Here is a 26,552-nt window from a genome sequence, read left to right as displayed (position 1 = left end):
TGACAAAAATTGCTTTATATAAAAGGAAATGTAGTACAATCTGTAGTTCAGAACATCCAGAATGCCATGGTTTTTGTAATATAATACCGCAGTCAATTATATTTCTTATTTTACATTTTTCTTTGTCTCTTTCTCACACCAGCCTAGACTATGATTTCATAATGTTAATGAAATGTGTTGTGATGTTCCTGTAGGCTGCTGTGGGTAAATAATTACAATATGAGGAAGGTGATTCATGATGTGGCCCTAAGTCTGTTAAGTAGGACTTTGTGACTGATTAAGATATAAGCAAAGTGGACTGCAGTCTCTCAAAAAGCCCGTCAAACCCCCTGACAGATCACCCATAGTTACTGCAAAGATCACCTGTCTCAGCCCAACAGATACTCTCTAAAGAGTTTTGGTGATTTGTACCCGAGTTCTTCTCAGTCACCCAAAAACTGCCTTTTGTGGTGTGTCTCTGACAACTTCCCCTCCTGTTCTTCAACCAACCAGGTAACTAAAGCTTGAGCCTTCTCACAAGAAAAGGGGCTGACTAACAGCATGCCTTCTACACACACATCCTGCTCAACGTTGAGGGACAGGAGTAATGTGATGCCAAGGCTGATCCCCAAATCCAGACTTATGGCTGGCAAGTTGGGATTTTTATTTCTCCCGCTCATTCAAACATAGACCAAATGCAGAATTGTTTTAAGGTTCTCCATTTGCAGTTCTTTTTGTGACTCCTGGAGAAAGAAACGTACACCGCTATTTAAGAAATTCATGTATGTCAGCAGGAACATGCTTTAAGAGAGTATGAAATACAGTGCAAGTATCGCTGTCGCTTCTTCTCCAGTCATATGTTACACTTTAAAAAGTCAGCATGTTCTCTTCCACAAAAAAAGCTTTATATTTCTGAACTTTCAGAAGCCTTAATCAATATAAATAACAATTTGTGCATGATGACATCATACTTAGTCCTAGAGTTGTGCATCTCAGCTGCTTAGTCATGTAAATCAGTGGAAAGAAGCATAGCAGTTAGAAGTTTCAAAAGGTCAAAGAAACTACTGTCTTTTCAGCTTTGAATCACCTGAGAGACTCCGGTTTCTTGGAAACATGATGCCAAGGCTGCATCTCTGCATCTAATTTCTTTTTATTTTTTTCCCTCCTTTGAAGCAGTATTGTAATTAGCTTAAAGGGCAAATCACACCACGCTCAGTTGCAGAATGCTGTACAGTGCAAGTTCCTTTCTATATTCTCTTTCACTTGAAACTAGTTTAAAGAGAAATTTTAGCCCACATGATATACTGAAATATTTTACTGAATATCTTTTACCCAAATGCCAAAAAGCTGTTTTCATTTTTCAAAAAAATGAATACTTTTTCAGGACAAATATGACAAGTTCTTTTACCATTTTCTCAGAAAGAAAATAAGTGATAAAGTGTTCCTCAGAGAGCAATTTGTGAGAAAATTAAAATCAAAATGATAGCAAAATACCTTAAAAACCTTTGTTTTAAATGTGATTTGTTGTTTTTGTTATTAAAATAGCAGCATGATTTCTGGGAGGAAGCCACCTATCATCTAGACTGCAATGGAAAAAAACTCTTCCTTTTTTTCATGTCAGATGCATTGGTCAATCAAAAGTTATGAGCAGAGTATGTGCCACATTTATCTGTATAGCAGGACACTACAGTCTTTTAGGGACTGCTATTTCTTGTGTGTTTTCATGAATGACACTCTGTTGTTTTATTTCCATACATTTCCAGCTGCCGTTCTCCTGACGAAGTGAAACTGTCCAGGCGGGTTTTCGAGCATTTCCATTTTGCAGTACACGCAGCCTTCTCAGAACTGGGAGCCACACACTGGTGCTCCAGGGACTTCTGGCTGCTCATGCTGCTGGTAGTTTTGCTTTGGTTCGTGAGACTTTACCTGCATTATTTGAGCCAGTGGCTCTTCCTTCAGATGATCTCCATTCCGGTTACAAAGTAAGTCCTGTTGCCTTCTTTCTCTGTCAGAATATTTCCACAAATAGTTGGAGTCAAAGCAGTTCCTTCACACTATGAAAAGAACTGATGACTAAGACTCGTGCTAAGGGCTCTGCATGCAAGCTCTGATAGGAGCCTCTGCACAGACTAGGAGAACAAGGAAGACATCCAGACTGCAGATGATCTGACATGTAAATGTGACCCTAACAGAAAGGTGAAAGTGTTAATCATGTAAATTTTCAACCCAGAACAGGATGTGTCCATTTGTGCATCTTATGTCATGCCTGCCTCTCCCCCTCTGAGATACCCAGCAGGTTATGTGTCTTCCACAAGAATCATTTCTCATTTTGGATCAAGTATTTCAAAATGCCTAAGAAGTGCACAAAAATGAAGAAGCATTTAAATCATATCTGATGTTACCAAAGTGATCTATGAGTAAAATACTTTGAAGAATTTAACTTTGATATATCAGTTTTACTGTGAGGACTGCAATGGGTTGACATATTTTAACTATATGATACATTGACTTTAGCTCATGAATCAGAGCGCTCTAGAGAGTTCCAGGAAAATCGTTACTTGTCATTACCTGACATTAAAAAAAAAAAGATGGAGAACAACTCCACAAGGTGATATATACCTGGTTCTCCATGTGTTGCTGTGGGGTAGAGAATGGGTTTACAGAGCAAATAAGATCAGTCATGCTTAGGGAAGGAAAGATTTCTCCTGTAGGAATGTTGGTTTTTTTTTCTTTTCTTCACTTTAAAGCATGATGCAAACCCGAATCAGTCAGAAGGAGCCAGTAACATAGAACTCTTTGACCTGTGTCTGGTGTGATACTGGGATTATTGGCTAAAATTTGAACAGGGTGCCTGAGCAGACTCTGGACAGTGCTGGATGTTGTTAAGGTGCTCTTCTAGATCTTAATGCAAAGCCAGCCATCTCTTGCTCCGGCCTTGCACAGACCAGGTGGGCTCAGCCAGCTGGCATTAAAACTTTTGGGAGGCCAAGCATCAAGAGTCTGTGAAAGCAAAGGAAACACAACAGAAGGAAGCAGTGTGTGAGAGAGAGGTGGTCAGGTTCGAAGCCACTAATCACAGCTGTCCCAGGCAGTCAGATAGATAAAGGATAATGTTCTCAAGCCAAGATGCACTGGATCAGCATCCAAATCTGTAGCTGTGTGCCTGCAGAAGAGACTGGGTTAAGTGCTCTCTGGTCCTGCCAAATACAGTGGTAGCACTCATGAGTTGGAACCAAAGTGAGAATCAAACCACTTCACCTTTACTTAGGAGCAAAATTTAAGACACATTGATTTGCTTGAATTTTTTGTCTTAAATTTCAGCATCTGTGTGTAGCTCACAATGCTATGCAGTTCCTTTCTCCTACAATGCCAGCAAATTTACTCATTGTGCGAGATTTTCAAATCCCACCATCCCACGGTGGCAAGAGGAAAACTTCCAGTCACTTTAGGGATACTAAAAGCTATGTCTTCCTTGACACATTTTGCTCTTTATGCAGTGTCCAGAGGTACTGCAGTTTGCAGAGAGGGGTGAGCTCCTGGGGCCTTTGCTAACATCTTCCTGTAGCCCTGCCTGCACAGTCCCAAGGGCCTTGTTGCGCATTCACTGAACCGAGAGTCAGAGGGGATCAAAGGACGTCGAGGCAGGAGGAGGAGAAAGATTTTATTTTTTTGAGTGGCTTCATACAGTTTTTGATCAGAGGATCGTGACCAGGAAAAGGAGGCAGCTTTACAATGCAACATGCTGTATGTGTTATTCTATGATTTTTTAATAGTTTGCCCAGCAGCACAGACGAACCCTCTCCTTTTGCTTATTTACAGATTCCAGCTTTTCCCTCACACTGTTGAACTGTGCTACCAGAACTCCTTGCTCAAGACCAGTGAAGAGTTGGTCATGGTTGTGGTGGGACCCCTAACCTTGAATGCAGTGCTGCTTCTTATGGTCCTGATCAGATGGGGCTGTCAGCAGCTGTTTGACTCATTCCCTTCCTTCTTGTCAAAGTTTATCATAGCTCTGGGACTCTGGACAGTGCTAGACCCCTTGGCAGTGTTCATAGTGGATTCAGTCCTGGGGGTAAGTCACTTAAAATAACTTGGACACGAGACCTTGACGTAGAAGTTTGTTTTATTCAGTGAATCACTGCAAGATATGAAATTCCACCCCTGGCAATGGAACATGAAAGTTAAAAAGAAATTAAGTAATAATGTTATACATTACCTTTTTATTAACAAAATTCCCATCTAATGGAGTCACTGTGTTTCTGCATAAAATTAAGAGCACTGTATAAGCCATATATGGAGATAAGAAAGTAAATCCACCACTGGAATGATTGCATCTGCTTTGAAAAGGATTACTGCAATTTTGGATCTTAATGGGGATGGGTTAATGAGCAGTCCTGATTATTAGTGCTTTAGATTTTTTTAAGCGCTGAAACAGACAAACAGAAAAAATAGCAAAACCAAAAGGAGACATTATTGTGCACTTCCCTGACAGGCAATGTAGTTAATATAACTTGCTGGCACACCAAAAAAGACTCATGAGATTGAAAGACACACATGTTTAAGGAAACAGCTCCACCACACATAAAATTATGAGAGCAAAGCTCCCAATTTTGTCTGTGCCTACATATGTGCTGTGTAGCCCATTTGTACTTTGGTGGCCGGGGGCTTTTATCACATCTGAGGTAATGCCCAATCTCCCAGAACATGCGTTTCAGATTTGGCTCTCACTGCGTAGGTGAAACCAGGTCCTTTCAATGGGTGCAGGGTGCTGTGAGCTTTTCTGGGGAACGTGGTATTGCTGTTATTCTGCCCTCGTCTGCCTTTCAAAGATATCTTTGTTGGTGTTGCTTGCTCCAGATCAAGTAGTAATCCACAGTCCGTGTTGTGGATCAGGTTTTCTCAGGTGTCTCTGTTCCTCATCCACTAACCTGTGCTCTGCTTTTAAGAATTCCTGCTAAAAATGTGATTTTTCCACTGTTTACATGCTGTTTCTCATTGCAATGATTTTGAAAATTAAAATTCAGCCATTCAAGAAATTTAATTGGAGCTTGCTTGGGAGGTAATTGTGATATTTTAAACATTTAAGCATGTGGCAACACACTGTAGTTTTCACTTGGACAGCCTGCGCTTTTTTTTTCTTTTTTTTTTTTTTTTAATTTCATGGTGTAAACCATGCACAGAATTGAATTTTAATTGTAATTATTCTGATGATTAATTTTTTTCCTAGGAGAAAATGGGATATTTGCCCAATATTGAGGCTAGAAATATTTAAATATTTAAAAGGCTTTCCCCACTCCAACACTGGTGTATTCATAAAAACTGGAGGAAAGGCTGAGGGCTGCCTTGTCTTTCCCACACTTGCAATGAGAAAATCATTGCCATTGATTTCAATTGAATTGTGTTCAGTCCTAGTCAGACTGGATTTGTTATCAGTTTTAAATAGGGCTTCTTTGCTTGGTCAGAGGGAAAGGTGAGATATGAATAAAGTAGCCAAAATTTCATTACAGTATTAAAAAAAAGCACACCTCTCTCTGTACTTCATACTGAAAATTTGGCAATTTTACCCACCAAGGTTATCCTTGGTAGAAATTAATTTGTTCAAATCTTACACAATATACTGTGTGTATCCTTTCCAGAATGAAACTAGATCTCTTACATGTGTTTTCATTATTACATTTGTATTTTGTTTTTTCTCCTGGCATTTTTTCAGCAGCTATTTCAGATTTACTTGCCAATCTATTTTATATCAAGCATTTTTAAAATGTTGTGCTGTGGTAATATGAGTTATTTTAGTGCTAGAATGTATTGTAGCATCCTAAACAGCCTTAATACTTATGAAAGATGACAGATAGCCCTGCAGACAAAGGTTTTTCTGTTTACTAACTAATTTGCTTTATTATAAAGGAAGACTAGAGAGCCAGTTCCATGTATGGGGGAGTTTCAACTCATAGTTCAAGATACTCTGTCAAATATATGATTCGAGTCTTGATTTACTATCAGCTTGTAGAAGGATGTTTCAGTAGTAAGAAAGTTTCCTATGGTTTTGAAGAATGCAGTTCAAGCTCCAGTTCTGCCAGAGCTTTCGCAGGACCAGTCACTTGGTCTCTCTATAGCTTGTAAAAGGCAGAGTAACACCTCTTTAGCCACATGGATACTTGTCATTGTAAAAAACATTAGAGGCTGCAAAGTGCGCACAAGACCATCACTCTGTGGTGTGATAAGTACCGAAGACAGATATTGACAGATATTATTGAAACAATTTAAAGTGAAGACACCTTTCTTGGATCACGTCTTTGAGGACCACGGAAGGATTGACACATTTTCTTTGTTAGAAAAAATATATAGAAAGATACACTTCCCCCATGCCATTTTTGCTCAGCCAGAAAAAACTGCTTGGATGAGAGAAAGAAATTTATTCTTATTTACCATTCAGACTTTTGCCTCTCTGGAGAGATGTCTGGATGTGACTGCTGTGCAGAGGATTTTCCTTGGTAGACAGTCTTCTTGGTGAGAAAGTGGTGGAGTCAGACAGCTTTTTTTTTTTTGCTAGAAGAGAGGATAGAGCAGAACCAGGAGATAATGTATTTTAAGTTTTTTGTAAAGAATACAGACAGATCTGAATTAATGACTAGTCTGTATATACCTTTACCATTCTCCAGGGACTTGTAATTTCCATTACAGAAACTTGGCAAGGTTGCAAAGGGTGGAGAGAGAACAGAAATACGCTCCAGAATCTCAGTCCTTGTACAGCTCATCACTGGACTTCTGATTGTCTTTAGTTTGTTATGTACGTCACTGCAAAGGTAGCAAAAAATGGAGAGGAAGTTTTGACTCTTCCTAAGCATTAGTCCAGGCAAGTTTCTTAGGAAGGTGCAAATTTCTTGAAGCCTAAAGGTCACAGACTCCCCTTCTGAGCGATAAATACTGGATTTTTTGGTGGTGTGGTTTCACATCCTTGCAAAATGTGTTGTGATTTAATATGGATATGGCTGTCATTATGTCACTTTAAAAAGAAAAAAGTGAAGAGAGGTATTTATTTTAGCTCTGAACAGTAGAAGACCCATGATATGTAGCTGAATTCTTCTAAATCGATCCAGCAGAGGGCAATAATATGTCAATACAGTAGCTAGTTCTTAAGAACTAGATATGGGGGGAAAAAAGGAAAATAATAAATTTTTGGGAAATTGTTTTCCATGTTTTACTGGCAGTATAATGAAATATTGTGTGCCAGGAAACCTTCAGGATTCTTTGTGAATCTTTGCAAAAATACACAAACCACCTCAATTAAATTGCTAATTTTGTTTTAGGAATATTAATTCCTTACCAAAATTTAGTATGCTAAAGACTTGTTTCATCTTCAGTAGAATGAAAATAGTTATACTTGTTTATTTGTTCACAGAGCAGTTGAACATAAACTCTTAATAGCATAACTTAGTATGGTATATGACTGTCATGTATCTTTGGAGAAGCTATAAATGATACAACTTACGGTTGCTACTTTGTACAGTTAAGAGGTATCTTTAATTCCACCACAGCAGTGGGAATACAGTACAGACGGACCTCTTCAGAGGTATTGGTCTCCTTGTGTCTCTATTTCTTCTCAGGAAAGAAAGAAATTAAGTGATGGCTCTATCATAAAATAATGCTGATGCTTGTTAGTTATTCAATGTTACAGGCTGTTCTTTGTGGCTTCCCAAACTGGACAGACTGGACACTAGGAGTGGAGGATCAAGGAAATATCTGATTTTCTGACTTAAAACGTTGCAGACAGACTTGATAATGCATGTATATAAATTAAAATATTGCTTCATTCGGGGGAAGTTGTCGCTTTTGCACTGAAAAAAAGGTCAACCCCTTTGAGCATAACTTAACCCTGCTGGTGTCCCCTGTTGTTCTACTTGTAGTTGCTTTCTCCATTTTTTCTCATCTCATTGGGTCTCAGTGAAGCTTTGTGAATCCACTACCTTCTTTGACTGAGACGGTTGTTTGCAAGGCTAGTGGAAAAGCTATCACAGGTGTCAGCTAGCAACACATGCAGATGCCCTGATACTTCCATTTGGCATTTCAGACAACATGATGGTTACTTTTGTTTTCCAGTGGTAGCACCAAGCGGTGACTTGATCTGAAACTGGGAATTGGTGTGCATACGCCCACCAAAGTGCACATGTTCAAAATAATGTAACTTCCTGAGTCTAGTAGGAACCAGCATTTTTCTTCTGAGAAGGACAAGTCATTTTGAGACTGGTCAGTTTGGAATGATGCACTGGCACAAGTATTTTCTGCTCACTCAGCACTCCTAAAATCAGCAGCATAAATCATTCGATATTATGCTCCTGTGGTCACTGAAATAACACAAATTTCAGCCTTCTTCCCCTTCCACTTCTCCGGAAATATGCTAACAAGGCTCACATTAAGTACTTTCACTGTGACATGGGGTTTTTTTTCAATAAACTGCCTCTATAGGGTAGATTTTTGTTGTACTAAAATAAGTCAGAATATAGTTAATTTCACATCTCATTGTTAATTTCAAATTGTGTGTAACAGACTCCTAAGTTTCAAGATGTGTGCCCCACAAATTACAGTTAAATCCTTCTTATAAAGAAGTTCGGGTTCTTTTGTGTCTATAGGTAAATAGTCTAATCAGGCTAGGCATTTTCTTATGTTGATTTTTTCCCCCATAACAGCGACTTGGGAACAGTGTAGAGAAACCCACTGCTGATGCCGCAAAGCTCTACTGGGTCTTTCTAAGAGCGGAGGAGTCGGGCATTCCTGGTGCCTTAATCACTGTGATGCTTTATACAATCCTGTTCATCATCTCATCAACAGTATTGTACCTGTACTTCTTAAGGTGTGTCTCTTTATCTCATTATTCACTTAGGAGCTTAGGCTCAAACCCCTTCTCCTCTAAGCTAAAACAAGGTGGCATCAGAAAGGACATATCAACGTCACATATCAAGATCCCGGAATTGCAAACAATCAAGAAGGGGTTAGCTTCTGTTTAACTTCTAAGGCGCTGGTATTTGGCGGGCACAGTGTGTCAGAGAGTGAGTGAGCCACTTATTTCCTCAACAGGAACACAACTGATATAATGTTTTTTCATAGAGTCTAGAAGCCTCTGTTCCTTTGGCTTCAGACAGTCGTGTCTGTGTCAAGGGTTTAAGCTCTAAATTTTGTGTACCTTTTATTTAGGTACTTTGCAAGATGTTGTCTTTAGTCTTCCAAGCAGCTTTTTTGGGAGAAATAAGAAAAATTTCAGGAAGTTGCATATGGTGTGATCTCTTTCTGAATCTGCAGTGGCCCCCACAGTCTTTTGATGATACAGGATTTTTGACTTGATGTGCATGACATGACTTAATCCAAATAATTTTTCCATGCCTTTAGCCCATTATCAATATTCAGTCCATCATGAAATTTGACCAACTACCTTTCTTGCCACCTTTCTAGTGAGCACCATTAGCTGTACAGTCAATAGGGACAGGTGTGGGACACTGAAAATGAATGAGATAAGTTGTCCAATATATTGAATGAAAAAGTATATTTCCTTTTTTCTGAGTGACTCATCTATGATGCAGCATGAATTTTGTACTGGCCCTCCATTCACTCAGTGATGAACATTGAGCAATGGCAAGCATCAATAAAAAGCCGTACTCAAAGGCAAGATGCAGGCAGGCGAAAGAAGAGAAAAGCTCAGCATATGCCCTCCATCTGACAGAATCATCCCTTGGTCTCCTTTCCACAAACTCTGTTGCAGCAGGCAGAAAAGATAAATGACAATTTAAATTTCTTCAAAGTATTTTAAAGCTCCTGTATTCCTGGAAGCTGTACACAACTCCAATGTACTGGTAGTCTAGTTAATTAGTTTTTGAGATGTTAATGCCTTCTTAATCATTGACTTAATAGTTTTGAATAGCTTCATAAGTTTTAGCTGCTGTCGTTTATTACACAGGAAAATTAATTTAAATTAAAACATTAGTAAGGCAGGTTTTTATGAGAATATTACCAACATCTTCATTGTCTAGGGAACAGGTGCAAGATCATCAAAGGTTCCTCTCCTTCTGGATCAATTTTCCCATAATGTTTTCCAATAAAGGGGTGGGGGGAGAATGTGACTGGGGGAAAAAAGTTGTCTTAGTACGACACATTTTTAAAATGATTCATAGCAAAATACAAAAGCAAAGGGAAGATAACAAAATCTGTTACAGTGCATAAGGTCTTTAAAGTTCTTTGCTTGACAACAAAAAGAAACAGTTTGAATAGTGGAGTTTGTGCATAGTAAAGTTATACTATAAGCTTCTGAAATTGGATCACCTTTCTATTCCTTGTATGCCCACAGCCCAACACAATGGGAACCTTGGACCTGGCTAGGACTCTTGAGTAGCACACTGTCAGTCCACTAATGATAGCATTAAAACCTTTTAAAATGTTTTTAAGGAAAGCATCTTAACAATTTATAACATTGTTTCCGAATATTGATATAACAGCATTTGTTTTCATGAGAAAATAGCATTATAGCCAAGGCAGTAGTATCCCTTTGTGTGAATATTTCTCAGGTGGTGTATCTTAAAGATACTCAAATGTAATGTTGCTCAACTCAGAAAACAGATATTTTTTTACATAGGAATCCACCACATTTTTCTCTTGTAAGGTAAACCGATATAAATATTGAGGGATATCTTCTGTGCCCTGAGACACCAGACCACAGGGAAGACTGGCTGTTGGATGGTGGAGTTGGTGCCATTGGTTAGAATTACTCAGTATTTTGCCACTTAACAGAAGTGTTCAGCAGAGTATAAGAAAGGGATAAGAACAGTGAACCCACCAGACCACCAAAGCAAGTAGGGGAAGAGTCTGTTTGTGCCACAGCTAGAAAGCGTCATGGCAACACTGGTGAACAACCAGGAAGCTAATGAAATCATGGGCAGGGGATAAACAGCAGTAGGCATCTATTTGTGTCTTTATAAACCAACAAACCTCACTAAATCTGGCTCCCCTTGGGTGTCTTGGGAGTCTGTAGTATATCTAGCATGGAGAAATATTCTAGTTACTTTTTGGAAAAATGAAGTGGCACTCGTTGCAATTCCTTCATTTTAATTCCACTAGACATTAGAAACAGTCAGAAATTTGCTGGTGAAATGTTTTCTGCACTGTGAGAAAATGCAGACCCATCTCAACTAAAAGTGTCTGCTGGAAAGAGTCTAAATTTCCTGGTATTGAAATATTTTTTGGGGAAAACCTTCCAAAATCTAAAAGTTTCTCTGTTAACGGCAAATTTATTTTTGTATGTTTTTTACTGTTGTTTCCAAAAAAAGGATGAGAAAGGCTCAAGCAAAGAGGTAATAAACTGTTTCAAACCACTCTACTCTTCAATTTTTGGTTTGTGTAAATTTTTGAGAAGTCCAGTTTTTGATCTGACTCTGGATAGCAAATCATTTCAGTGTTTTCTGTTCTTGCTGATAAATAAATGACCTTGCAAGGTATTATACTGGGTCTCATATCTCTACAAAATAACATCAGAATTTTGTCTTTCTGCTTATTGCATTAGCAATAGAAACCATTACTGTCGTATTTATAAGAAGCCATATTAAGATACAATAAGTAGTGTTTTATTAGTTTTTGTGCCAAAGAAAAGAAATTAAAGCAGGTAACAGGAGGAGGCTGAGTCCTTTTGGGCAAAAGGAACAAAGCTGGAAGTGAGGTTTCATGATTCTTAATTAATTCAAAGTTAATTATATTGTTTATAACCATGTGCTTAAAATCTTCATATAGAAAATGTTTATGGCAGCAAATAGACAGTAATTTAACCGCATTAAATTTTGCTTCATTTGAAATAAGAATGTTACATTAAGTGAGCTTAAATAAATGGCAAGGACTTTTCTTGTTTAACAAGATAAGTGGCAAGTCATTTAAATTGCTGACCTGGAATTTCAAAGACAAACACCATAAAATATTATTGTTTCAAGATGAGCAGAAGGTCAGAAAGCCCACCAGCTTGACTGGTAGTTTTTCAACTAAGCACAAGAAAATTCGAAGTTATGAGTCAGTGTTTGCAAAAATGTATCTATTGTGTTGAAAGAACATCTAATGTAGATCCAGGGATTAAGAGACAAATTTTCTTTGAAGACGCTGTGGAATTTGGAAAATTACTCCATGGAAGGGTTTTAGTGATTTTTAAAAAAATATTTTCTGTAGCATGTTTTAAGGTACTTTAGTATCCTACTCTGCCGTAGCACTGATTTGCATTTCACACTTTAGAGCTTTTTCTATTATTTCTTGGTAGCCAGGTTTTTTTTGTATTCCCAGGATTACCTACTTCTCAGTTAGGTTGTCTTCCAGCTGCTCTCCTCTTTTTATAAAAGAATCCCAAAATGACATCTTGGAAACTACAGCAAATTTAGGACTGCAGCTTCAAAAAGGAATGTTTCAAAAAAGAAGGGTGGGGAAAAAAGTACAGAGAGTGCATTTGCAGCAAAGGAGATATAACTCCCTAATCTGATGTTGAGCCAGACTGCAAGATTTCAGTATCAGAATAGCTACTCCACCACAGAAGCTCTTGGATATAGAGCATGACCCTAAGATACATACTCCCCTTTGAAGAGAGAGCTAAAGCTCCTCCTGAGATCAAGTTGAAAAACTGTCTGTTGGTGCATCTCCTTATTTCTGTTCCTCACTAAATCTCAGTTGAGGGCAAAATTGTACCAAGTAGCTTATGAAGTGTGTTTCTCTGCAATTACTGGGTGCACTGTAAGGTGAGATATAGAGCTGGTGTAAATGTCAGCTTCATTCTGATTTACTTCAACAGTCCGCTGCCTTCCACCCACACACACATTGGTTAGCACATAATGCCAATACAAGATCCGAGAAAAAGGATCAGCCACAAGAGTTGTGTCTAGTGCTGCTCTGCATGAGAAGGATGAGAGTTCAGAGGAATTGTGCCTGTGATCTCTCTCCCACCTGCCAAAAAGTGAAGGACCTGTACAGCCCCACAGAAGACTGAGCATTTTGTTGGTTGCAGTGCCAAGCAGCAATCCCTGTGCTTCTCTTGACTACCCAGCCAGTCTCTGTGAGGGATGGAAAAGCTGAGATTGGCACCAAGCAATGGCTGAATTGTAATAAAATATTAGCTTGGAAGAGTATACAAAAGGAAAGACCTCAGTTCAATATCCGTGATTAAGATTCCAGATTTTTTTATCTTTATTTTTTGAACCCCTGGTTTTGGAATAAAAGTAGAATGAGAGAGAGATGAACTTGAAGAGGTTCCTTTTGAATTAAACAGCAATGTTTTGAAGTTTTAAAGTTCATCTAAGGCTAAAAATGTGACACTAGGCTTTTCCAAAAACCTCACAATATTTCTTGGTTTCACCTACATTAAGAAATACCACACAACAAGCCTTTCTTGTGGTAGAGAATTTTACTGTGTAGTGCTTATTCAATTCCCTACCACAGCACAGAAATGTCATAGAAAAACAAAGCCAACAAATGAAATGAACTTTTCTAACATCAAGAGAAGTTTAGATTGTATAGACTTCAGGCTTGGGGTTGAAAAAAATGGTGAGTAGTTCCTTTCTATATGATGTGGTTTATTGAACCCTGGCACAGAAGGACTTCCATTCATGCCTAACTGAGGTAGTCCATGTAAGCACTGGAATTACTTACCCAACAGAAAGCTAAGGACAGACATTGGACATTTCTGAAGGAAGGGAAGATCAGGATCTTTTTGGGAAGTCAATATCTTGAAATAATTAAAAGAAATTGCTGCTTAAGTTCATGTGATTTGATTCAAGTGTTGTAAAGTCTCCAGAGGGTTGGAGAGGGTTGTATGTTAAAGAACTTGTGGGAAAGAAGGTTCTTACTCATGGGATAGTCATGAAGGGAAAGCCAGGCTTTAGAAGTCTACAAAAGGGTAAAAGACTCCTTTTTCTTTTTTGCATCAAGAGTACTTTCAAAGAAGAACCAAATGTGTCATATCTATCCTTAGGCTACATAGCGAAGGATGGCTCTTGGATGTATTTCAACGCATCTATGGTGAGGAAGGCGCATTCTTTGTTCCATTGGATTTAGAGATTTCCAATCAGGAGCTGAGCTACATTATGAAGAGGGCTGAGCAGTGGAGAGGAATCAACGGTGAAAGACGTATGGTGAGCAGTGAATAGTCTTCAAAAAGAGCCTGTGACATACTGGCCCAAATTAATGCCTTGTGTTTCTGAGTATTACCTAAAAGACCTAGATATACAAGAAAATTATTCTTAGGGTGCTTCTTTGAATGGAGAAGCTAAGAAGCACGTTCAGGAGAATTTTGTGAGAAGGTTGTATGTGTATTGCTTGGACATCTTGAGGGTTACAATCTGCTTTGTATCCAAAGGCTTAGCAGCATCACTGATGTAAAAAATTATCTATGGCATCTGGTGATTCTTGACTGGGTTGTAGAGGTTTGCTACTTGTTTAAATATCAGTATGATCCCAGATAATTTCTCAGCCAGCTCAGCAAACTGGGGAGCTCCATGGACAAGTCAAATTTGCTCCCTGCAAAGGCATGGATGGGGGTGCCCTGAGGAGAGAGTGTGAGTTTGGTGACTCAGATGTCATAGCCATGCTTTCCTTCCTGGCCCTTTCCTTCTAGGATCGCCCAGAGGAGTAGGCTGAGTTGGAAATGTACAGGGGGAGGTAGGAGAGGTCTGAAGTTGGTCTGCTTTACTTTGCCTATCAAAATAATTCCTCTATTAAGTCACTAGGCTCTAGTCCCATATACAGACTTTAAGCCATGATGTGCAGGAGATATATCTGTGTTTGCAGTGTCCGGTGTTGGGGATGCCATCTGGTCATAACTGCTTTCAGAGAATTGAAAATAGCAGAAGTAACAGGGTCGGTAGTCTGTGAGGGTCATTGCTTTCCTTCTGTGAGGGATATTTTCTTCCTTGCTTTCTAGCTTTGCATCACCATTATTAATTCCTATAGGACTATCTTATAAAACAGCTCTTGGACAATTACTAAAGTGCTCATCGATTGGATTTATACATCTGTGAGTGTCTCTGTGCACAACACCTTGTTCAGTAACTCTCCTGCTTCAGTGTAAAAATTAGCAGATTCCAGGTAGGAAGGAAATTAGTCCTCTTAAGTACGTATGAGTTGTTTGTGTTCTTTTCTTTTCTAACCCACTGGAACAAGTGATTTCAGATCAGGGTCTGCAGGTTTTCAAGTCTCTATAGCTACCTCTGAAAGATCAGCTAAATATATACCCTCAGTTGTCACTGCTATAAACGTCTGGCACAGCTGTAATTTTTTTCCACTTTTTTTGTGCTGACAGTTTGGACCCTGAAAGGAGAAAAAAAAGGTGAATGCACCAACTGAATGAAAAAAACAGATAGTAAGCTTAATTTTTGTGGGAAAGCACAAGGCACTGCTCTGCATTTCAACAGAGGGGAGGGAAAAGGTATGAGTGACTGAATGTGCTACCACAGCCACCTGCCTCAGATATTCCTACTTTTTATAGAGATAGCACTTATTTGCTTTACCCCAGTAAGCAAAATCATCCTTCTTTTTTAACTTAAAACCTTTCTACAGTAAGTCAAAACATAGCCACTGATGATTGGTTTCTATTACCTTTGTTACAGGTTAAGTAAGGTCAAACAAAGAATATAATTGAATCATTTTACATGCCAGGACTACCAATGTCATATGGAAAAAGTGGTGGATAAGGCAACTGCAAACAACTGCTTTTCTGTTTCAAGTGCCGAATACATTTCTAATGATATTACCAGTATATAATTTCTTGCAGCAGTACAGAAAGGGCTGGATGAGCAGAGGGAGAATTAAAAAAAGGGGGAGGTCGGGAAGGAGAGGATGGGGGGTAAAGATGAATGGAAAAGAATAGAAGGAATGACTACTTCTTTGTATACAAATAGTCTGCCCCTGAATGGAATAAATCTTTACAGGTCATCTAGTCCAACCCCCCTGCAGTGAGCAGGGACATCTTTAACTAGATTGGGTTGCTCAGAGCCCCATCCAAACTCACCTTGAATGTTTCCAGGCATGGGGCATCTACCGCCTCTCTGGGCAACCTGTGCCAGTGTTTCACCACCCTCAGTGTAAGAAATTTCTTCCTTCTATCTAGCCTAAATCTATGCTCTTTTAGTTTAAAACCATTAACTCTTGTCCTATTGCAACAGGCCTTGCTAAGGAGTTTGTCCCCATCTTATAAGCCCCCTTTAAGTACTGAAAAGCTGCAGTAAGGTCTCCTTAGAGCCTTCTCTTCTCCAGGCTGAACTACCCAAAATCTCTCAGTGCTTCTTCATAGGAGAGGTGTTCCATCCCTCTGACCATTTTTGCGGCCGTCCACTGGAGCTGATCCAACAGGTCCATGTTGTTCTCGTGCTGAGGGCTCCAGAGCTGGATGCAGTACTCCAGGAGGGGTCTCACGAGAGTGGAGTAGAGGGGCATATCCACTGCTATAATAAGGCATAGTTCAGAGGACAGAACATTGAACAACATGGCCCATACCTATAGACATATGTAAGTGCCTAATTTTGCTCCCAATATGCAGCTTGGCATGTATGAAAAGCCATATTGAAATGTGAGTACCTGATCTTACTCTGAGATCCTTTAAAATGGACCCAGCCTCAGACAGATCCAGCAGGAGGGAGGGCCCACTCAGAGTAGAGGGAGGACTCCCCTGTGCTGCCTAGGGAGCACTGTGTACCTCATTTGACAAAACAGAGTGACGCACACTTTTGCCTTTACCCTAAGTCCCTGAGTTTCTGGTTCCTATTCTGTCTAAGTCTGCATGAATTTTGTGCCTTTTCCTTTATATCGGCCCTATTCAAATGCCAGGCTGTGACAGTGTTAAGCATTCCTGTTCTCTGTGGAACATACTGGTACAGACTATACGATACAAGGAGATAGGAATAATGCAGAAAGTGTGCAGGAATTTGCATCCCTGGCATTAGCTGGATCTCTGTAATTTATTTCCCTGGGCACAGGATCTGCCTCACAATGAGGAAAACTTGTAAGCGGAGACTACTGTCCAAAACTCCCAAGCTATCTGTACGAAACATGAATACTGTGAAAATATAACCAGTGTTCTTCAGAAACCTGAAATCTTCCCCTTCTGCTCCAATTTCTTGTTTATATTATTTTAATGGAAAAAAGAACCACCGAACCAAATTTCATTAGCTCTTTGGCAAATCCGGTTTTGTAATGAAAACTTGCTCCATTCCAGAAATATGTTCTCCACATGGAGCATCTCCCTGCAAGACTAGGAACTATGTTTTTCAGGTCTTTTGTGCTCCTAGGCGTTGCAGATACTGAAAGACCCTTTTCCTGCCACGAATTTGCATAAGGTATTTATCTTGTCCCTTTCTTTTTGTATGTCTAATTGTACAAAGTAATCAGTATGGAAGACACATCACTAGGCCTTATTGCGTGCATTATTAATGTGTTAATTTTTAAATAAGATACCAAATTAACTGTGAGCAATTTTTATAAAGGGAAGCATGAGACAGCCATATCTTACATCACTCCATATTAAAAATATATTTTAAATGGAGGTCATTCAAGTAAATAGTCAGTCAAACCTTCTGGAAAAAATAGGTCTACGTTTTTGCAATATTTTCTTGCTATTAACCATGTGCTTCTCATTTTTATTCCCTGGATTAAAAATTGCCCCATAAATGGGTATTTTATAATATGCTTAATTTCCTTTTATTAAATTGATAAATGCAGCAGCAGAGGACACATTTACAGTATGATGAGAATTTAAGGTTATTGCATTTTATAATTTTTATATTGTTCAGAGAAGCGATCTGTCATTTGTGGAATGACATCCATGCCATCATTTCAAAGTATTTTCAGTCATTCTTTTGATAGGAAAAAGGTCACTTTCTATAGATCAGGAAGACATCACTCTATTAAACTAATTTGCCTACATGCAAATTTTGTCATTTTTACCTCATTAAGTATTTATCATAGAGTAAAAAAATATATATATTCATGAAGGGGCAGCTAGCAGCCTGATGAAGCTGGAACTAATATTTTGCAACTCTAATGATTTTTTGCATCCTTAATTAGATAGCATAAGGTTGATATGATTAGGTCAGGATGTAGTGTTTTTCATTAAAATACATTTTAGAAGCTGTATTCATAATCTGCCCTTGCAATTAAATAATGAGCCTATGAGTTTAATATTATCGACCCAATTATTATCCCATGGAAAAGTATACCTTTAATAAATTTGTGCCGTAGGACCTTCATTAGCAACAAAACGAATTATATTTCCAGGTACACGAATTACACGGCCACAATCACTTTTACGTAGCGTTTTGGAAGGCACTGTAGGGAGAGAGCCACTAAAGCCCCCTACCATACAGAAATGCACATGATTATTTTGGAAAATGTGATTTACAATGCCTTTAATGAGGAAAGCTGAAAAGAAGTAAAAATGCCACATATAGAGGCAGACAAATATTTGTAAAAACAAATATTTGCAGGAACAGTGTTCTGGGCACCTTCTGCTACGGGGAAGCATGGACCTCATTCCTCAACCTGTTATAAATATGGAGGCAGAGCTGAATATTTACTGATCTTTTATTAGAGACGGGCACATGTTAAATGTATGTAAAATTCCAGAATCAGGAATATGAGGACCAGTGGCAGACAGGAATACATTAACTTGCCATTGATAACAACAGATCAGTGGTGAGGTCAGGACTCTGGATTTTGGCCAGCCCTTTTTTTTTTTTTTTGGTAGATGTGATAAAAGTGACAATGACTTTCTGTCTTCACAAAGTAATCAGTTTCCCAAAGTTAAGTGACAGTTCTGAGCCAAAATATCAAGTGGGGTTTTCTTTTGCCTGAACAGATAATAGTCTTAAAAAAAAAAAAAAAAGAGGAAAGTATATCTAGTAAAACTGGTTCTGACCAGGGTTTGTTTTCTGAATGCGGTGTGTTGTGGCTGGATCAGTTTTTAGGTGTGCAGTGCCCAGCGCATCACTGTGCTCATATTTAAAGCCTCTGAACCATTTATCAGGTGAATTGCTGTCAGCAGGAGTAAAAAGGAAAAAATCTGGTCCTCAGTGATTTTTACTGCATTTAGCCCTCAAGGTACCACCACTGGTTGCAGTGGGACTTTTTACATAACAATACTAATGATGAGAAAAGTTGTACAAGCAGTAAGCTGAAACAACACCATTAGTACACCAAGCATAGGCCCAGAAGGTTTGCACATAGAGAAGGTTTCTGAAAAAAATGCAAGCTCTATAGGCAAGAAGATAATGTGAAACCTACACTTGAAACAAAGCCTGATGCACTGCAAAATTATTTTAATGAGACCAGGGCTAATTTTCTAATTCTAAAATGATATTATAGCAAACGATAAAAAATTACCCGGCAGTAGTTTTTTGAAAGGAAAATATATTTGTAATTATCTTGAACACACAAGATTACTTCAGGGCCTATTATCGACACAATTTTTGGTACCACTTTACACTAATTTGCATTTATTACTCTCAGGCCAACTATTAATATGTTAATAAATAAGTCATTAATACTTGTTATTTAATTGCTATCTATTTATTCCTGTTCAATAATGCATTAATTACTTGTGAATAGTTGAGGGCAAAATCCTGCCCTTGCTAGTGGAATCAGCAGTGGCAAGAGAGGAAACCAATGTTGGACGTGTCAGCGTTACAAGGGCTGGCAGGCAGCAAGTCACTTAACCCATTTAGCACGAGGAGGTTAACTTTTCATCTTGTCTTAGAGAGCCTCCAGGTAGTCTGTGCTCCAGCAAAAGCTGCTCGGCCACAGGTGGAGGCTGCTGAAGGCAGGCAGTACCACACCTGAGATCACCATAATTTGTCTCTTTTTATGGTCCTGGCCTTGCTCCCATGCTGGATTTTGGAGCTGCTTGCAAAGACAGGTGGATGATGGACAGGGAGAAGCCAAGGGCAAAGACTGAAGTCCTCTGAGAGCCAGCGCTGCGCCGTGGAAAGTGCGGCGCGTAGTGAGAAATGGAAGTAGGCACGTCCCTTTCTTGCAGTTGATATTGGAAACAGAAAAAGGAGGATACCCTGCCCTACCCTGATCCAAAATCCCAGATTCAAGCTCTTCAGTTCCCCTTGTATAAGTAGACTGCACTGTAGATCAAAAAAGGCTAAAGAAAATACTGCCATCATAATTGTTGTATTTTCTGTTTGAAGGTTTAGCACTACTCTGAGTGAAATTTCTTTCCTCTTTTTGGAGAAAGATGACACCTAGAAATGGATGGTGAGACCAGGCCAAATTTTGAACAAGAATGCCAGCCTGTCTCTGTGGATCTAATAGATCTGATCATTGTAAATTTCTCTGAAGTTGCAGGGTGAGTTTTTCCCAGGAACAAAAATTGAAATTTTGCCATTGCCACTCAGGAAGCTTGATTTTCAAAAAATAGGTGAAAAGTTGCAGGGGTATTTTGGCTTAAAAAAAAAAAAAAGATTGAGGAAATGAGCTGGAAGGGGTGATACCATGGTACAGAATTGTGGGGTCCTGAAGGAAAAGTCAGCAAAGAACAAGGTGGTCATAAGAGAAAAGAATGGAAAGTCATTCAGGAATTTGTGCAGAAGACATAAACATGCCAAGGAAAATGGAAAGAAATGGAAAGAAACGCCAGGTAAGAGAAGTTGATGGGAAAAAATAGCTATATAATCATGTTTCTTTTGGTTCAATGGAAAGAATTCTCTTCTCAAATTGCTGATTTAGGTATCAATGGTCTGCAAATGAAGAAATGAAAACCCATTGAGAAAGCAAAAGAATAGAAAGTGAAAATTTCCTTTTTATTTGTCCATTCTTCTGTTTGCAAACTCTTTCTGACTATGAGTTACACCTTATATATGTAAGTTCTACCTCATGTACTCTGTATTGTATCTTTAAAAAATAACAAATGGCTGAGAGCGCTCAAGCTGCAGTAGAAGAAATGGTCTTACAATTTTGATTTATGGTTTCTTTTCCCTAAACTAGTTTCAGTGATCTTTTAGAAACCCAGCGTTTTGTGAGTTCACTGTCAGGTTTCTTTTTCCTAACATTAACCCATGTTGTAAAAAATTTTGCTTACTGGAGCTCTCAATAGCGTCTCCAGCAATTTAGATTCTGCCAAGAATCAAAATGAAGTTTACTGTATGAGTAACATAGGAAACTGGAAAGCAGTAGCAAAACTGACTTTGAGCATATCCAGAAAAATGAGCAGTAATGTAGAATTTAATCCTTTAAGCAGCAGTATCAATAAATCGCTATGTTGACCTGGGGTAATGCAGAATTGTTTTAATCAGTACAAGTAAAGCACCCGGCTAGTCCAGCACAATTTGGCTTAGCATGTTGAAACGACAACACTAGGCAATAAGAAATAATTACCTATCTGCTACAGAAATTGTAGGGGGGAAACTGTGACCCCTTTGCAGTCAACAGCAAAACTTGCTCTGACTTCATTAGGGCCAGAATTTCCATCTGTCTCTGTAAGCAAAGGAGAAGGGAGGAAATAGGGCCATGTCTCACTGAACTTCTACGTGATCTGTGTATATAAGGTCAGATTCTCATCTGGAATAAATTATTGAAGGCAGAGTCTGTATTTTTTTGAAGATTAAATAGAGATTGAAAGTCATGAGATGAGCAAAGGGAAGGCTCAGCCCAGTAATGGGATGTTAGAGAAAACAGAGCAAAATGTAAGGTCAGAAAAGAGTGTAGCTTTCTGTCGCCTCTTAGATTTAAAATAAAATTATTTCTGTATGAAATGACGAGGCCCTGAACTCTGTAGGATCAAATTGGCCAGATGGTTCCGGAACACTTTGCTTGCTGTTCTTTTAGAGTCTTTTAGTCCACAGGGAGTGGTGGGTGAACAGAAGAAAGGGGGGAAATGTGGCTGTTCGGAAGCATCTGGAATAGCCAACTATGCTGACCATACCCAGACATGCCATTAAGCATCACAACACTTGATTAGTAATTCGTCACAAAGTGTGCATGTGCAAGCTGTGGAAAACATGGTATTGCAGACTAGGTAAAGGAAAAGCTTCTTTTGCCTGGGTGGGTAAGTCTAAGGAGTTGAACTGTTTAAACATACATGTAGACAAAAATAAGCCTTGTAATGAATTACAACAGTGGTTGAATGGATATAATCAACAAGTAGACTAATGAAAACTGCCTTGGAAGTTAAGTGTTACTAGAGTAACACTGCACAGGACTTACTTGATTCCATGTTGTATCCCATCTTAAAGAAGAAGGAAAAAAAAAGAGAGATGAAAAACAGATTAAAAAACCAAAGAGCTATGCAAGCCTCTCTAAATCTAAAAGTTGCATGACAATAGGTTATAAAGAATAAAAAAGGTGAAAAGAAAAGCAAACTTTGCAGAGGCAAGTACTACGAGCTATTTACAGCATTTCTTTTTTGGTTGCCATGTGATATCTCATATGATAACACTATAAATTGAAAACAAAATGATTTAGTCAAACTCCATGGAATTTGCTCAGGGGGGTTGTAAACACAATCTTGTTTTTAGAAAACATGTATTTTGTTACTCTTTTCAATGAGAACTGATTTATTCAAGTCTCCTTTACTATCCCCGTTATACACACAATATAGTATTTCCAGAGTGAATGGTAACAAATCATTTTAATCCTATAATCAATACATGAATTATATAAAGGTCTTAGTGCAGATGGACCGAATTAATTGTCTGCTGACACCCTTCTGATTACTATACTGGCAGAAAGGTGTTAATTTCTGTAATACTTCAACAGATATCCAAACTGTTTTGTCAGAGAGGTTGGACAGTGATGGAGGAGGAGTACACTTAACTGTAATTTTTGTAGTAATTCATGGGAAGCTTCATTGACATGTGCTAATGGCACTTGATTGCCCTCAAGATGTTTTCACAACAGAACTCTGCAAGTGCCACATCAAGGTTTGCACAGTCAAATAGTTTTTTCTCTTTGCATCTAGATAATTTGTGACCACAGGCAAACTTTTGAAAATCCAAGGTGGTTTGCAGTACTCCATTGGGGTGAATCTGTCATCAGCTGGCCGGTACAGATCAGTGCACTAATGAAGAGCAAGCTCTTTGGGTTTTTCTGTCATTTCTGTGCAAGAAATCCATTTCATTTCTCCTCAGTGGCAGGGCATGTTATACATCTCATCCCATATAATCTGACTTACATTATAATTTGATTCATACACAGCCTTTCCACAGAGATTAATTAGCAGCAGGTTTGAAGTTTGCAAGTGAAAATATGATAATTAGTTTTCCTGGAATGTTAACATTTCAACACTTCAGGTTCTCTCCATCTTTGTCTTCAATGAAGCTGCAGTAAACGAGCACTATTTCTCTTCTAAATCAGGCTCTTGTGAGGTTTGAAATACAGACATTTTCATCAAGCTGGATAATTTCCATGGAAAATTTACTAGCTCATGAAATATTGCAGGAGTAATTTATACAATGACTCTCTCCTCCCCTTGGTAGGCTGAAGTATGATGTGAGCAGTTCTGAAAACCCCCAGGACAGTCACTTATTTAACGGTGATTCCTATTCTTTGTAACAAAAATCAGCTGAGTCTTCATTTTTGCGCAAAACAGAATTAACCAATAGGTGTCTCATATGGTTGTCAGGTAGTGCTGTAAACAAGGTTACTTTAATACCTTTGACTGCACTCATTTGTTCTGTTGGAGTGTATAATACAGGTAACTCATTGGAGCATACAACATCTCTAAGTCTAACAACTTAGCAGGATTGTGAAAAGAATCAACAATTTACCTGAATAACAAAAACATTCAAAGTTACAGTAGTGAGTAAAAATGTTCTACGTAATATCAGCCTTGTTGATTAATAGACATAATTTAATTACTAACAGATGGGGCTTAAGAAGAAACTCACATTATGGAAAAGTTACTGTGGTGTTGTCCGTTATGGGTGGGTGTAGCTGTTTAAAAGCTAATATTTGCTTAATTATTTGTGAACTATCCCCCTTGATGTTGTACAGATTTCTTTTTTCCAATGATATGATTTTTTAAAATCTCAGCCTTCTCTATTTACTGAGCTCATCTCATCTTCTTACATCGTCGGCATCAGTCATCCTCTGAGGTTGAGCAGGATACTATAAGTGCTCATGATCTAGCCAGGTAAGGGGTAATTGAAATACTTCTACCAATATAACATCTAAATCACCATATGGTTGTGAGCTTGCATATGCAATTGCATGAAGTTCATGTGCCAATTATGTACGTAGTTACAAGCATTTTTTTGGCAGATCAGGCTCTTAATTTCTTCCTTTAGAGGAAATGGGTTTAATACCATTGTTTGTCCCACAAAAGGCTGCTAACAAAGAGTGAATTACTTTAGATGTAAGTGCATTAGAGAATACTTGAGCAATGTTACAGAACTGAAGCCTCAAGTAGTTTGCTTTCTAGTAATGACCTTGAAATATTGTGGGATCAAATGATGTTTTCTTCTTTAAAAGTAAAATTCCTCACACTGACAGCAGAGGCTACTGAAGACACCTGCACATAGCAGAGCAAAATCCCCTTGCCCACTGAATGGGGCTGGAGGAATATAGCAAGCACTGAACAAGGTCTGGCTGTATATAAGAATAGTTCTAGGAGACTCAATGGGAAGGCTGAGGTCTTGCCACTCTGTGTCTGCATGGAGAGGTTAGCAAAGATGTGCACTTGTTCTCAAGCCCATCCCCTTTTCTGTCTTAACCTGAGCTCAGAAGGTGAAGAAAACTTTGTGCCTGAGCCTACAGGTGAGCTTTGGCTAAGCTAAAGCCAAGTGTGGGCAGAATGCATGTAATTTGTAGGATTCAGCAGACACTTGTCCTTCCTGGTGTAGGTATGCCAAAGACTGTGGTCTCAGAGTAGGCTACGAACTCCAGCTCTGGCACAAGATTTGAGATAGGTACCCTTTGAAGCTGTATAGAAATGGGGGCTGAGTTAGATTTTCTCTGCTGATGCCTGACAGGTCTGTCTAGGGCCTGTTTGCAGGAGTTTTCTGAAAGGGGTCATAATTTTCACCCTGGCGTGTTTGTCAGGACAGAAATATGCTCTCACCATGCTTCCCACCTACATTGTTTTTTTATAATGGTGATAATCAGGGCATCTAAAACAACAGTTATTTCCTGGGTCTGTCTGAAACCTGGGACAAGTGTCTCTGAGGCCGGCCAGTGAGACTTTGTTGTTGTACGGAGACTTGTTTTCTCCTGATCAACAAAGGGGGAGAGGAAGCTATGCCCCAGGGAGGTGAGGTTGTAAGGAATTCCTGCCAACAACAAAAAAGAGAAGGAGGCAAATTGACTGTTTTATTAGGAACATGATCTGTAGTGTTTTTCATCTGGAGAGGGGATTGTTGCATGCTGATGAATATGGGTATCGTATCACAAGAGTGCTAAAATGCCCCTGAGCAAGTATGTTCCTCCAGCTCTCCTTCAGTAGCTCCTGCTACCCCAGCCACTGACCTGTGAAATGTGGTCGCATCCTCCGTATTTTTTCCTCTATTTTGAAAGCTCTTCTTTTCATCTTGCAAAATATTACCATAAACAGTTAAATGGGAGTTGTATTTGCAAGGATTTGTGATTAATATTAATGGAAAATCTGACAGGTCGGGTGGTCAGAAAGGGATAATTGTGCCATTCAGGAGACATGTAAGTACAGCAGGTTTTGTGGATTTATTGTTTCAAAACTTACTTGGTTTTGTCCAAAACAGAACAGACTTTTAAAAATAAAAATTTCTGAAATAAAACGCAGCAATTTTGGAGAGGGTGTAGAGAAATGATCAAGAGAAGAGGTGGGCAGTTGCTAACTTTGGCATGCTCTGATGAAGATGAAGCCAAACTTTGAGCCCCACAGCACCTTGATCACATGAATCCTAGGGCCTCCTCTCCTGCCAGTTCTGAGCACCTCTGGCTCTGCCTAACCTAAGTATTTAGGATCAGCTCAGCATATCTTCTGAGGTGTTTATCTCCCTTCACTGACTGGGTGCAGAGACTTATTTACACGCCAGGCTCCCTGATTATGGCCCAGCGACAGTAGCATCAGCAAGTTGATGTAACACTTTTAGTGGTACTGTCAGGCACTAGGACTGAATTCCCATGTCCTTAAAATGAGAAAGGAAAAGGGAAAGGGCAAAGCTAGGCAGCATCTTGGGGAGCTGGGTTCCCCCCAAGCCCTCCCCAGGCTGTAGCAGTGGGAGCAGCCTGTCTGATTTTGCAGGACATTTCTCTGGCCACAGTAACCATGAAGGGTTATTTAAAAATAGGGAAATTGCACCTGGACATTTAAAATATCTTGGAAGGGTTTGTTGTACCTTTCAGATGATCAGCCATTGAAATTGGCACATTGGCCATGACATGATTAATTCTTTGATGAATTGGTCTTTTTGCGTAGAAAATTATCCCATCAGAAACACTCTGAGTAGCGCTAGCCTGCAGGCTTGAAGCTTAAGCTCAGTCACAGCATAAAAACCTCCCCAGCCTTGTTTTCTTTTGCAGCTGAGATTACCCATTTAGGACTTGTAGTTTAGACTTTTCTCAGATAAACCCCCTTTTGTATTAATGGGTCTTGTCTGAGAGAG

General features: G+C 39.0%; 1 protein-coding gene across 1 annotated transcript in view; it reads left to right on the top strand.

Moving 5' to 3' along the window:
- Positions 1 to 26,552, top strand: part of LOC104042549 (uncharacterized) — a 164,952-nt gene that overhangs the window by 69,549 nt on the left and 68,851 nt on the right. Inside the window, exons 11-14 of the mRNA XM_064441793.1 lie at positions 1,743 to 1,961; positions 3,799 to 4,051; positions 8,664 to 8,827; positions 13,955 to 14,114. Coding sequence (XP_064297863.1) covers positions 1,743 to 1,961; positions 3,799 to 4,051; positions 8,664 to 8,827; positions 13,955 to 14,114 — 796 coding nt within the window. The remainder of the gene's footprint in view (positions 1 to 1,742; positions 1,962 to 3,798; positions 4,052 to 8,663; positions 8,828 to 13,954; positions 14,115 to 26,552) is intronic.

Source organism: Phalacrocorax carbo, chromosome 2, assembly GCF_963921805.1.
Source record: "Phalacrocorax carbo chromosome 2, bPhaCar2.1, whole genome shotgun sequence".
NCBI lineage: Eukaryota > Metazoa > Chordata > Aves > Suliformes > Phalacrocoracidae > Phalacrocorax > Phalacrocorax carbo.
This window is presented reverse-complemented; position numbering and strand designations above follow the sequence as displayed.